The sequence below is a fragment of the Pseudonaja textilis genome, chromosome 3 (genome assembly GCF_049901715.1).
Source record: "Pseudonaja textilis isolate UNSWEBS1 chromosome 3, rPseTex1.2, whole genome shotgun sequence".
In the NCBI taxonomy this organism is placed as follows: Eukaryota; Metazoa; Chordata; class Lepidosauria; order Squamata; family Elapidae; genus Pseudonaja; species Pseudonaja textilis.
Window position 1 is genome coordinate 153,566,564 of NC_141992.1, and position 12,101 is coordinate 153,578,664.

Here is a 12,101-nt window from a genome sequence, read left to right on the forward strand (position 1 = left end):
AAAAGGGCGGGGTGGGGGGGGACAAGTTCTGCTCGCTGTTTTCTTCAGCGAAGCGGCTCAAGAAATTCAACCCAAAAGGGAAAATAGGGTCGGGGGGGGGGGTAAAAAAGAAAAAAAAATGAAAGAAAGAAAGGCAAGCGGATATCTTGCAGCATTGTAGGGCCACTAAATAGCCATCTGTGATCTCGTGGCGATTTTAAAAGGCGAAGGGAAGGCACGGAAAGTTGCGTCCTACAGCACACGGCCTGAACGGCAGGCGAAACTCCCAGGGAAGTTGCGCTTCTCCACTCCGCCCCGCCCCGCCGCCGCCGCTGCTGCTCCGTCCTCGGGTCGAAGGCCCGCGGGCTGCAGACGGGCCCTTTGGAGCCCCAAGGAAAGCTGTCCTGGCTGAAATACTCCGGGCCCCGGCTAGGCGGAGGGCAATTCCTTACTCTAACGGGAAAGGGGGAGGGTGTCAAACCCAATCCAAGACCGGGTTTAAAGTCTGTCCTATTTTTCCAAGCCGTGGCACTTACTCCAGTCTCTTCCCAACGGGTGCCCAGGAGGGTTGATCGCGTTGATGGGACAAGGATCAGGGCACAAAGTTCCCAAATTGGCAGCCCATGTCCCCCGCCGACTGAGTAAGGCAGCTGGCGATTCCTATGGGAGGGGTTATTGAGGTAAAATCAAACGGAGCGGTGATTTCAGACTACAGTTCTACTGATCGTTGAAGATCACCTTTGGAAGGAGAATATTTTTTAAAAAAAATTACATGCATCTTAAAATAATTTGTTGTGGTCGCTCGTTTATGCCTTATAACTAGAAGGAAAACAGGGGAAGCCATTAACACTTGGTAAACAAGGAAATGATCTCTTGGACTGGAGGAGCCTAAAAATATTAAGCTGTTTGAATTCATTGTCACTTGTAATATATAAATATTGAGGAAATCAGTGGCTGGATATACAGCCAGTCTTTATCAAGTGTGCAGAGTGGGGAATGGAGTATATCTTGCCACTATTTTCCCCTTTAACCACTCCTGTTTTGGAAATGAAATAGGAATAGGTCTAAATAGGATTTTTTTTTTCATTGAAATGGCAGAAATTCTCCTGAGAAAGTCTGAAGGTTTTCCAGAGAGAAGGTTGTGTAAATCTATCATTTGAAACTACCAAAGGTCTTGTGACACCTTAAACACTAAGGAATGTTGTTGTTGGTGTTGAAGGTGCCACAGCCTTTGTTTATGCTGAAGATCGTGCTGGTGTTTAAAAAACCAAGTGCCCTTGATTTCAGTGGAAACCAAATGATTGGTTTACTGCTCGTTTTCCTACCTAGTTATTTGGATGACTTCGGTTTATTCATATCTGTGAGAGGCATTGTGCTCAGGCCCACCATAGTCTAGATAGGTGAATGAACAGGAGTTTAGCTTAGTCCCAATACTTTAAGCTTTTTGATTGCAGCACTTTTATTGGATTAAATCCAAATTCTGCCAACTGAATCGGGAGATACATTTAGCTGTTCATTCTCCGGATGAGGGAAGGGGAGGAAATAAGTACCTTCTTAGTCCATTTCTAAATCATTCCAGTCCACCCCCACCCCTCACCCACCTCCCCATCACATTTTCAAATCCCCGTCCATACAGAAAGATGATTGATAAATATCAGAAACTGAAGCGCAGATGGACACTACACATTCTAGTATGACAAAAGTTGATTGTATGAAATAAATTTTACTAAGCGGTTAAAGCCATGATGTAGAAAAATACATTTTAAACCTCCAAACTCAATAAATCAACAAGGAACCAAAAGAATTAAAATATATATTTTTAAAAGAACCTTTTCTGTAATAGTGCGTTAAGTATTTAGTAGTAGATATAGAGATATATAGTCGCTACAACAAGGGGAGGGGGCCTGAAACGGTCTTACAATCAGAGCTTGGGTCATAACAAAACTCAAAAATGCCTGAGGCGTTCACAATATAATTTGTTCGTTGTTGTTTTCAAGCCAAAACAAACTGAAATGACCTGGATGGAAAACACAACATTGCGAGAGAGGCCAAGAGGGAAGGGATGCATAAAATCTACGGGCAACACCGAAGGCGGAAAATGTGGCTCCCCCTGGCCAGGCCCGGAGGGGCAATTCCAAAGAGAAAAGGCCGGCCAATAGAGCAAAATGCGAGGGCGCCTGGGCAGCACTGGAGAGGTGCACGGGATCCTTTGTAGCGTGGTGGCCCTAAATCTCTGGGGCGGGCTCAAAGATAACACGGTGTGAATTTTGGGGTGTCCCCTCGGGTTATTTCATGCCTTACTAGAAAACGAGTCCAGCAAGGCGAAGGGCCCCGTCTGGATAGCATCTCCCTGGTAAACTGGTTTTCTAGAGGCAGAGCATTTCTTTCTGCTCCTCCCAGCCCTAGTTGAAGTGGTGCCATCCGCTATATCGCGCCCACTGCGCGGAAGCGAGAGAACCAATTTATTTGACTTGGAGCCAGGATTGCATCAATCTAAACTCAAAAGAGCTGAGGAAGAGATAGTTATCCCGTTCCTTAAGGGGAGCTTTCTAACTCCTGTAGTTATTTCTAGAAACAGGAAGTATGAATAGGTGCGTATGTGCACACGCACTTAGAAACCAACCTACTCTTCGGGTTTGGAGGAAGGGCTTCCCCCACCGTATCCTTCCCTGAAAAATGCATATTGGTACATTTTCACTTACTCACTGAATGGGAGCAGCTACAGTACTGAGCCCTAAATCTTTAAGGGGGCGAAATGGGCTAGTTCTCTCATAGTTTCTAAATAGCAGGAAGATCTGCTGAATGGGAGAAGTGGGGTCAAAAAAACCCCAAACAAACTAGAGGGCAACAGGCTGGTTGATGCTGCATATTGTGCAGCCCAGAGTAAGCTCACTCTTCATGGGGGGGGGGGTGATTCTTAGGAAGTAAGGCAAAGCCTTCTCTAGCCTGAGATGGGAATGGGGGTAATGGCCAAGGGCTTTTCGGGAAAGACTCCCAGGGGCCAGAAATGCTCTCTATTCGAGAGCATCCTAAAACCCTTGGAAAAGAGTAATTTTTGTGAATACATTTTCAAGTGGAAAACAGTTATTCTTTCAGCCCTGTCATAAATAAAAAATACTCTCCTTTATTTTCCATTACAAAAATAGCAATGATTGTCTCCCTCTTTTTTATCTCTTCTATTTTATACAAAAACATAAGCTTAGAGGAATGCCCTCCGTTTTTTGTGCAAAGCTAACCACTAAAGGACTATTAGTCTGGTCTGTTCACTACCCCAGAGTTTTACCCAAACCACTACCTTTCCAAACAGTAAGGTAGGTGTCTGGGGATGATAGGAGTTGTAATCAAGCAGGGAATCTGGTTGGGGAAAGCTCTATCACTAATGCATTCTTATCCAATACTTATTTATTATTTTATATCTATTTATTTAAAGGATTGGTCCACAAAGTAGATCTGTGCGTTTCTCTAGTGCTTACTCTTAATTTAATTTTTTTGTACAAAAGAAAAACAATATTATTATCAAAATAGTCATTTAATGGCTTTACTTCATACATAAATACATGTTTGGATAACATAGGAGAGTGGTGATTGATCAGTCAGTTTGGAAATGACTGGGGGAAGGGTGGTCCTCTCTCAGATTTTTTTTCCCCCCAGGGGGACTCTTGTGTACACAGGAGTGGTTGGGAGCTCATCGCTACAAATAAGCTACTCGCCGTCCTTTGTTTTTAACTCTTTGTTTATACCTTTTACCCAGAACTGCTGCCAAGTATTTCTTGACAGCCATTTGTTTTCGGTAGCGGCTGTAACTGTCTGTGAATATGCCATCCGAGTGCCTTTTGGAAAGGGGTTCTGAGTCATCCTCCAGGATGCTGGCCCCGCTGCAAGGCAAAGAAAGAAAAGCAAACCATGGTTGGTGCAACATTGGGATCAACAGACAGCACCAGTAGAAGCAGAAGCAAAATCTCTGGGGAGAGCAAGGGAAGAAGAAGAAAAAGAAGAAACGTGTATAGAATGGGAACCTCCCACAGTCAGCTTTCAATGAAAACGGCAGTGACTAAGATCCCAATAGCTGGGTCCTGGAGAGGTATTTGTCACACCTGTGTGGATTGCTTAAGCAATTTCCTGAACTCTGTATCTTTTATTAACAAGATCCTTTTAACCTTTGATGAGCCTGCTTACTTTGCATTTTAGGTTGCAATGTGAGGATCAGCACTCCCTCTCTTTCTTCCAAGCCAAATGTCCAAACCTCCTCCCAGAAGCTTTGCCTGCCTTGATCACACACACACACACACACACACACACACACACACCGTTCCCTTTTTTATTTCATTTTAATAACCTAAGGATTTTTTTCCCCAATCATTATTTGTCTTCCTTCACTCAAACATATTCCAAAGAATTTTTGGCTGGGTGGGAATTGGAGTGTTGTTTTTGTTCTTCTTTATGTGGTTGCTTGGTGAACGGCTAAAGCAACACGTAGACTGTGGGGCGGAAGCAAAAGGAATCAGTGGTAGGCTCTTCCTTGAGAAGGAGACAAAGGATTTTTCTCAAACATGCTGCGGAAGTTGATCACAATGCAAGCTGACAGTCGGGAGACCAGCTCGTCACATTCTGCATTATTCATGAATAAATTGTGTAATCCATTCCCCCCTTCATTAAAATGTTGCCTTCTGCTGATAGGTACAGTGACACATATGAGCATGTTGAGCTCATATCGGCCTGGGAGATTTGATTTCAAGCCACTAAGACTGAGAGGTTCTATTCCCAAGTCCTTCTCTTGTCCTATCCATTTAATTTTCAAGCCACAACATTCTTGATAACTCTATACCTGGATCAATGGAAATGTGATCTTTTCTTCCTCTGAGACAGAGACCTTTAGCACTGATTCATCACAGAGTAGGTTGGGGCAGCAGGGGCAGCATCCATAAAGGACTGAAGTGTACAGCAACTGAGGCTGATTTATCAGCTGAGCTTTTCGTGCAGTCAGTCTGAAGAGGTGGTGCCAATGGTATCATATTAAACAGCATTTAGGAATAATAGTGGCACAATTCAGAGTTGCAAATCAGAGGACTTAGTCCAACTGATTTTAATGACCCCTCCAAAACACACCAACAATAGATTGCATGCCAAGGATATTCAGATTGGTATCCCAAGTATAGCAATAAAAGGTAATGGCATCTGTGTGGGGCGAGGTGTGTTAAATATTGTTCTGAATTTTACATCCAGACTTTGTAGAGGATAAAAATAGCAAGGAGATTATTGGCCAAGGAAGCAATATTTTACGAAGGACCTGACTTTTGCATTCAAATCAATACTCCTGTCAAATTTGTCCAGAAAGAAATTCCACTGAGTCCAAATGAGGGAAATCTTATTTCCATAAAAATACATTTTGGATTACAACCCTACAGTCCAAGCCTTATACATGGCACAATAGCATCTAGAATGAATTAAGCTATTGGACCACAGGCGAGCAAGGAAGCTGGCAACTCAAATCAAAAATTCATTTGTATGAATGAAGGAATGTGTGTAGTGCATAGATTAAGTACACTGGTGCAAAATGCATTTTTTCATTTCTTCCATCAAAGACATGGGACTGCAAGAGATTCAAAGCACATGCCCAGTGGAAAGAAAGTCCATTTTTCTTAAAGCACACATCTTCAGGAGGAAGAGAGAAGGAGAGAGAGAGAGAGAGAGAGAGAGACTGCTGAGCATCTAATAGTCTGTTAGTGGTGTTTAATACATTTAGCAGTCCTGAGGGTGGGGTTGTCATTAAGCCTTGTTTCTTTAAAAGCTGGTTGTTTTGCCCTCTAACACAAGCACAAGCAAACAAAAATCTGCAAACAAGAGATAGCATCTTACCCCACCCGCTTGGCCATCAGAGAATGCAGGTACTTCCTTGCAGATAACTGGCCCAGTACTTTTCTATAGGCTTTGTTAAGTATCCCATCTGTGTGCCTAAAAGGGAGAAGTGGAAAGAGCACAGATGAATAAGCAACAAGGGGTGCTGATTACCCCAATTCCCATAGACACCATGGACTTCTTCTTTCCGCCCACCCAACCTCCATCCCTGCAAGCCAATAAGCCACCGAAGAGCAGGAAAAGACCCCTGGGAGGGCGCAAGCGTCAGTCTGGCCCCTACTTCTCCTTGGGAAGGGAGACCAGGCCGTGCCTATCTTGGCAGCCTGGCGTCTGGCTCTCAAGACCAGCTGCTTCCTCTCCCCCCTCCCCCCCCCTCTCGACTTCAAAGGCTGGACGAAGTAAGCCGATGGCTGCAGACTCCCGATTCTCCCTTTTCCAAGGTGGAGGAGAAGCGGCGAGTCTGGTTTCGTCCGCCTTTACTGTGTCGAGCACCCCTTTCCCCTTGCTTGCTTGTTCTCCCGGGCTGCCTCTGGGGAACGCCAGTTGATTCAGCTCTCTCTCTCCCCACACCCTCCCCCTTCAAGACAAAAGCTCGGAAGCGCCAGGGAAATCCGGCCGCCACACCCACAGATGCGGGCTGAGATGCGAGTGCCACCAGCAGCCCCGGACGACCGATCCCGGGCGCGCCATTCACAAGATACCAATGCAACACCGAATCACCTTTTTTCCGGCGGGTAATACAAAGTGTACATGTCGTCCAGCATGGAGGAAGGGTCGGCTATACTGAGGGGTTCGCTGTCAAAGGCATAGTCCGAAAGAGTGTTGCCCTCTTCGTCGTACATTTCATCTTCCAGCCTAATGAAGGAGAGAACAGACGCACAAGGGCCGCCTTAATTTTTTTAAAAAAATTGTGTTTTTTTGGGGGGGGGGGATGTAGCCGAGGGGCAATTTGGCAAGGGGGCGGATGAGAGTCGGCAAGCTCCCACCCGCCCCCTCTGACCGGTTAAGAGGGGCATTCCCGGGAAAAGAGAACGGCACCCCCACCCCTAGCACACACCTGCTGGCTGCTGCAGAAGCCCCGCTGCCTATCCTGACAACCTCCGAGTGAGAGAAACGCCAGTTCCCTGCCCTAACTGGGCCTTTGAAACCGGTTGCCCAGTTGACTCTGGGACGATTGCCCACCTTTTGGGAAGAAGGGCCTGGGTAAGAAAGATGACTAGCCTTACTCCCTTAGCCTAGCGCTTTGTATCGCCCTTCCCCGCTCGGTCTGCCAAAAGACCCCCTTCTGCCCAGGGACAAAGGCGGATCTGAGAGACCAACGCACTTTTGGGGGTAGGGACTGGGGTTTTTTTCCCCAATGGCACTCCGATGCCATTGACCCACGTTGCTTTGGCTTAACCTGCGGGTGTATTTTCTTAGTCCTCCGGGACAATGGAAACCCCAAAAGGAAGAAACGGGGGGTGGGGAGAGGGGGGAGCCTTGGGCTCCAACCCTGGAACTGAAAGGGCAACGGAGGAGACCGGGGCTCCTCCGGGTTGTCCTGGAGCACCGAAGCTCGCCGCGGAACAAAGACATGCGGGCAGCGAGCCTGCTCCCCGGCGGACTTGCACTTTGTGGGAAACCCGAAGCTCGCTCCCTTTCGCCCACCGGCCTCCCACGGCAACGCAACCCTCTCGGCCGCCTCTGCGCGTTTCTTGGCGAGGCGGACAGACACAGGATCCCAACACCGATATCATTGCCTGGGGGACACAAGTGAGCCGGCTGCGCTGCTGCCATTGTACAGCTTCTTCCCTTCCTACCTGAGTGCATCCACACATACCGCCTTCCCACACACAGAGGCCCCTTCCGTCCTCCTCCTCAGTTCGCCTCCTTGTAGCCTTCCCTTCCTCCCCCTACACGCGCACACACACACACACACACACACACACACACACACAGCCTCCGGTTCCCTGCTTTTAGGTCAATGTGAGTCTCCGGCAGTTATATTGTCGTCGTCGGAGCTCTGGCAGGGAGCGATCAATAATAGATGCCCCTCAAGTGTTTCGCAGCTGCTAATTCGGGCGTTTGAAAGCTGCCCTCTGAGCCAAGAAGGGAAGGGATGTCTCTCACCCGGTTCAGGCCTCTGCTTTCCAACGCCCCCACCCCCACCTCCCCCTCCACTCCATCCCATACAGGTGGGATTCGGGCAGAGGGGAGAGGAGAAACGTGGATAACCGTCCCGAGAACCGGGTGGGTGTGGACAAAGCTGGTTCGTTTCAGGACAACCTCGGAGTCTGCGCAGCAACGCAATTTGCGCTGTTTGGCCGCTCTTTCTGCTATTGCCGAGAGTGCGCCGCAGTCCCCCTTTCCCATGGGAGGGAAAGCCTGTTTTTCTCCCCAGGATTGGTGGAGAGAGGGGGGGGGAAAAAACCCCAACTCCCCCTCCCTCCCTTCTCTCCCCACGCAGAGGCACCTCCCAATTCGTCTGGACTAGAATCCAGCAATGCCTTGAACTTCTTAAAGCTTCTCTCAAGGGCTTCGCAGCTCTGAGCGTGGGGAGGAAGCAGAGTGTGGGGCGTTTTCCCCTCCAGAAGCAACGCTTAGGAGGGCTTTCCTCCACAAAAGCTGGTTTCCTCAAGTAGCTGTGGAGATTTTCCGACATGTTCTAATTAGGTCCGCTTTCTGTCCCTTGCCAAGCCTTAATTTGATTCATTTGGGCTATAGCTGGCAATTCATGTAGACTGTCCCTGAATAAGGAGGCGTTATTCAGTCAATTAGCTATTTCTTTTTATTTTGGACAAGAAATCTGTATAAATCTTGTTAAATCTCCTCTGGTCTCTATTTTTTTCAGTCACATACTACCTTGGTTCTCCCTTATGCTTGGAAGTCACCAAATCTTTGATATTAAAAAGTGAAAGGGGAGTGCACAATAATCGTCCTTAATTGACTTCCACTGTGGATTGTGAAATAAATCTTGTGGCACATAACAGTAACTAGATTCCCATATTAAATCCTTCTGTATATCTTTGGGACCAGTCTGGCAAACCAGCCAGAGTTTGAAATTAATGGTATTAAATCTTCAAAGTAATGTGTTTTTTTTTAATTCAATAGACTATTGTAAATTTATTTTAGATTTGGAATTTATTGCTAAACAATTACATTTACATTTTGGGCAGAAATTTTGGGAAGAAAAATTTGACCTTAGGGAGATAGAAGATATTATAAGAGAATCATGTCCTTCTAAGGCATGTTGGTGTAAACCTTTTGGGATTTTTCCTAGGAATTCCAGAAACAAATTACATGAGAAAAAAAATAATAACTGTCATGCCAGGAGGGAAGGAGGAGTCCCACAGTCTTCCGACATTTCCTTACAATGACAGGAAATGAGGTAAGAAATCAACTGTCTACTGAACTGAAAATCACTGGGGATCAGATAACTCCATTCTCAGAATCTGTGTTAGCCAATCTTTCAAATCTTAAAAGAAAGTCAGCAGACAGCATTAGCCAACCAATGCTGCCTTTTGGAAAAGATTTGGTCCTATATCATCTACTGCTTGACTTCAGTTTGCATTACACTTCAGTTAAGTTAAATTTCATAGAATTAAAAATGGTGCCTGCTTACAAAATTAAGACACCAATGAATCTATCTCAGGTTCCTCAGTTTCATTACTAGTTACAGAAATGTTTTGCCACTGCTTTCTTCCAAGACAGGTTTCCAGCTTCCCATGCTAACCTACAGCCCTGGGATGACCGGGATCAATCCTCTTTCAAATTAGCCAATATTTCAGTAGGTATCTACTGAAATAAACAGGCATTAATCAAGTAAATCAGATGGTTTGACAATTCTCTGAAAAACTACCATGTACAAAAGGAATCATTTCACTGTGTATTAGATATGATTTCCAACCTTGATTCAGACTACCAGCAATGTAACAGATGATGCAGTGTTTTAACCGCAGCCTCTAGTATCTTCTTTCATGCTTACCAGACAAGATAATAAGCTATGGGTAACCAAATTCCAGATCAGAAATAAATAAGAGTTCTATGTGTATAAGTATGTCCTGGAATCTACATAGATATTTACATAGTTTTATTGTAAGGCTGCTAAGTAACACACTGATCTAAGAGTAATATTTATTAAATGTTTTAGCCTAACTTCTGGGAAATTATGTACGTACCCATACTTAGAAATAAATTCCATTGGTATAACTGGCACTTATTTCTGAGTAAGCATGGCCATCATTAATGCCTAGCACTAATAAGAATTTCTACATTTTTTTCTTCATGCTGGAGAATAAGCTCAAAGATATGTAAATAATACTTAGAAAGGCGTTTTATCCACTGTGATCCTAAACACGCACCTAGAGAGGACTATTCTAGGATTATTTAGGACACTAACCTGAGAAGGGGAAGCCACTGACTTCGTGTTTCAGTCAGGGATTCCCAAGAGACTGTGATAGAACAGCCTAGTCCGAAGGAACTGCTCCCACCCCGCTTCCCCAAATCAAAATTATTGCTCTGGAGGAAGACCAGAGGGAGAATAAATCTTGCCAATTTGGGGCAAGATGTAAGGGAAGGAAGTTTCCACTGAGCAATTAATTAAGCAAAACGCACGCACACACATACATGCATAAGCACTCTAGCACGCACGCGCGTTTTCTTCTTCCCTCTCTTTCTCTCTCTCTCTCTTTCTCTCTCTCTCTCTCTCTCACACACACACACGCCTATGTACACACCCAGGTCACAATACTGTAACCTCGCCCGTTTTCCTGGCCGTTCCGTTCTCCTAGGCGCCTAAGAACTGCGGCCTGTCTTGAATCCAAGAGTCCCCGTAGACTTCCACCCCAGGCAGGACATACAAGTGGAGGAACCGGGCAATGGCCCCTCTGCCCGCCTCAGTTCTTCCAGCGTGTCTTAGCAGAAGTTGCCCTCCCCCTTTGCCAGATGTGGCGAAGTCGCCTTGGACAGGGGACTAACATTCGCGAGCCTTAACCTGGACAAGTCCGAGCGAGACGGCTGAATCTCTAAGGAGCAGACGAGCAAGGAGCGCCGGGCGGCGACGGCAGCCGAGGCTGGATTCTGGCTTAGGGGGCGGGGAAGGGAGAATAGGGCACTTACCTCAGCGCGGGGTACTGAAGTCCAGCGGCGGCAGCGGCGGCAGCAGGTGAGCAGTAGACGCTGCAGTGCATAATCAGCCCATAAAGCAGCAGGGCGAGAAACGCTTTGCTGCACATCGCCACTCTGGGTAGGAAGGAAGGAAGGAAGGAAGGAAGGAAGGAAAGAAAGAGGAAAGAGGCTGTCACAGTTGGGCTCTTCTGGGGCCCCTGGTCCCCGCTAAGAAAGAGGGTCCGTAAGGTTGGCCCATCAGGAGCAGAGAAAGCTGCCTTTGGGATTGCGCCTTTCCCCTCCCCCTTTCCCTCCCCCGTTCCTTCCCCCTCCCTTCCAGATTTACGAGCCATTCATCCCGCTTAGCTGTCCCCAACCTGGCGCCCTCCAGAGTTGTCTGCACTACAACTCCCTTACTCTTCGGCTGGCAGGATGACAAGGATCGTCCAGCGCACCTGATTTCGGGTAACTTACCATTCAACTCGAGAGAGTGAGAACGAGACTGAGTCTGGAGCCCAAAGGCTTTCCTCTGAAGTTTCGGCGGCTAGAGTTAATCCGCTTGAAGCATCGCTGCCTCTCTCTACTTCTCTGCCTTCCGTCCTCTGATGGGCAAAAGGGAAACCGCAGAAAGGGAGGGGGCGTGTGGGAAAAACAGCAGAGCGACTGGTTGTCTGCCTAACTTATAAGGGGAGTGGGGAGAGGAAATCCGCTCAAATTACAAAAAGAAAAAAAAGTTTGCAGAAAGTAGAGCCTGCCAGGGAGTGTAGAGACACAGAGAGCAAGGGAAATAGAAGAAGAGCGAGCTCTTTAGGTGGGAAGAGCCCAGCCGATCAGAGCAGCAGCAGGTGAGAGCTAGCTGTGTTCTTCCGAGGTTTCAGAGCTTCTATCTTCGCCGAGCTGCTTCTGACGTTCGTTGATATTTTCACTGCTCTTCTTTTCTGTGTCTTCCAAGTTGAGGAGCCTTCCGCTGTTTGCCGCTGACATCCACCCGCCTTCTCAGCTATCAGGTCTTTTGCACACTTGGCTTTCTGATCGACAGCTCTCGGTTGCACACAGGAACCTCTCTGTCTCTCTCTCTCTCCCTGTCTCTCTCTCTCTCTCTCGTGTTGTTTTGCCGAGTGTCTAGCTTATTTTCCTTCGCTGTTGATGTGGCATTCGGATTTTTATCTGCCGATGACTTT

The 12,101-nt window shown here is 46.8% G+C and overlaps 1 protein-coding gene across 1 annotated transcript; it reads right to left on the minus strand.

The window, feature by feature from the left end:
• Positions 1–1,682: 1,682 nt before the first annotated feature.
• On the minus strand, positions 1,683–11,524 carry ADCYAP1 (adenylate cyclase activating polypeptide 1). The gene is made up of 5 exons (XM_026699151.2): positions 11,395–11,524; positions 10,933–11,055; positions 6,556–6,690; positions 5,836–5,931; positions 1,683–3,854 (listed from the first exon to the last, which is right to left on the minus strand). Exons 2-5 carry the CDS (start codon positions 11,046–11,048, stop codon positions 3,671–3,673), a joined length of 531 nt encoding a protein of 176 aa, XP_026554936.1. The 5' UTR covers positions 11,049–11,055; positions 11,395–11,524; the 3' UTR covers positions 1,683–3,670.
• Positions 11,525–12,101: the final 577 nt, after the last annotated feature.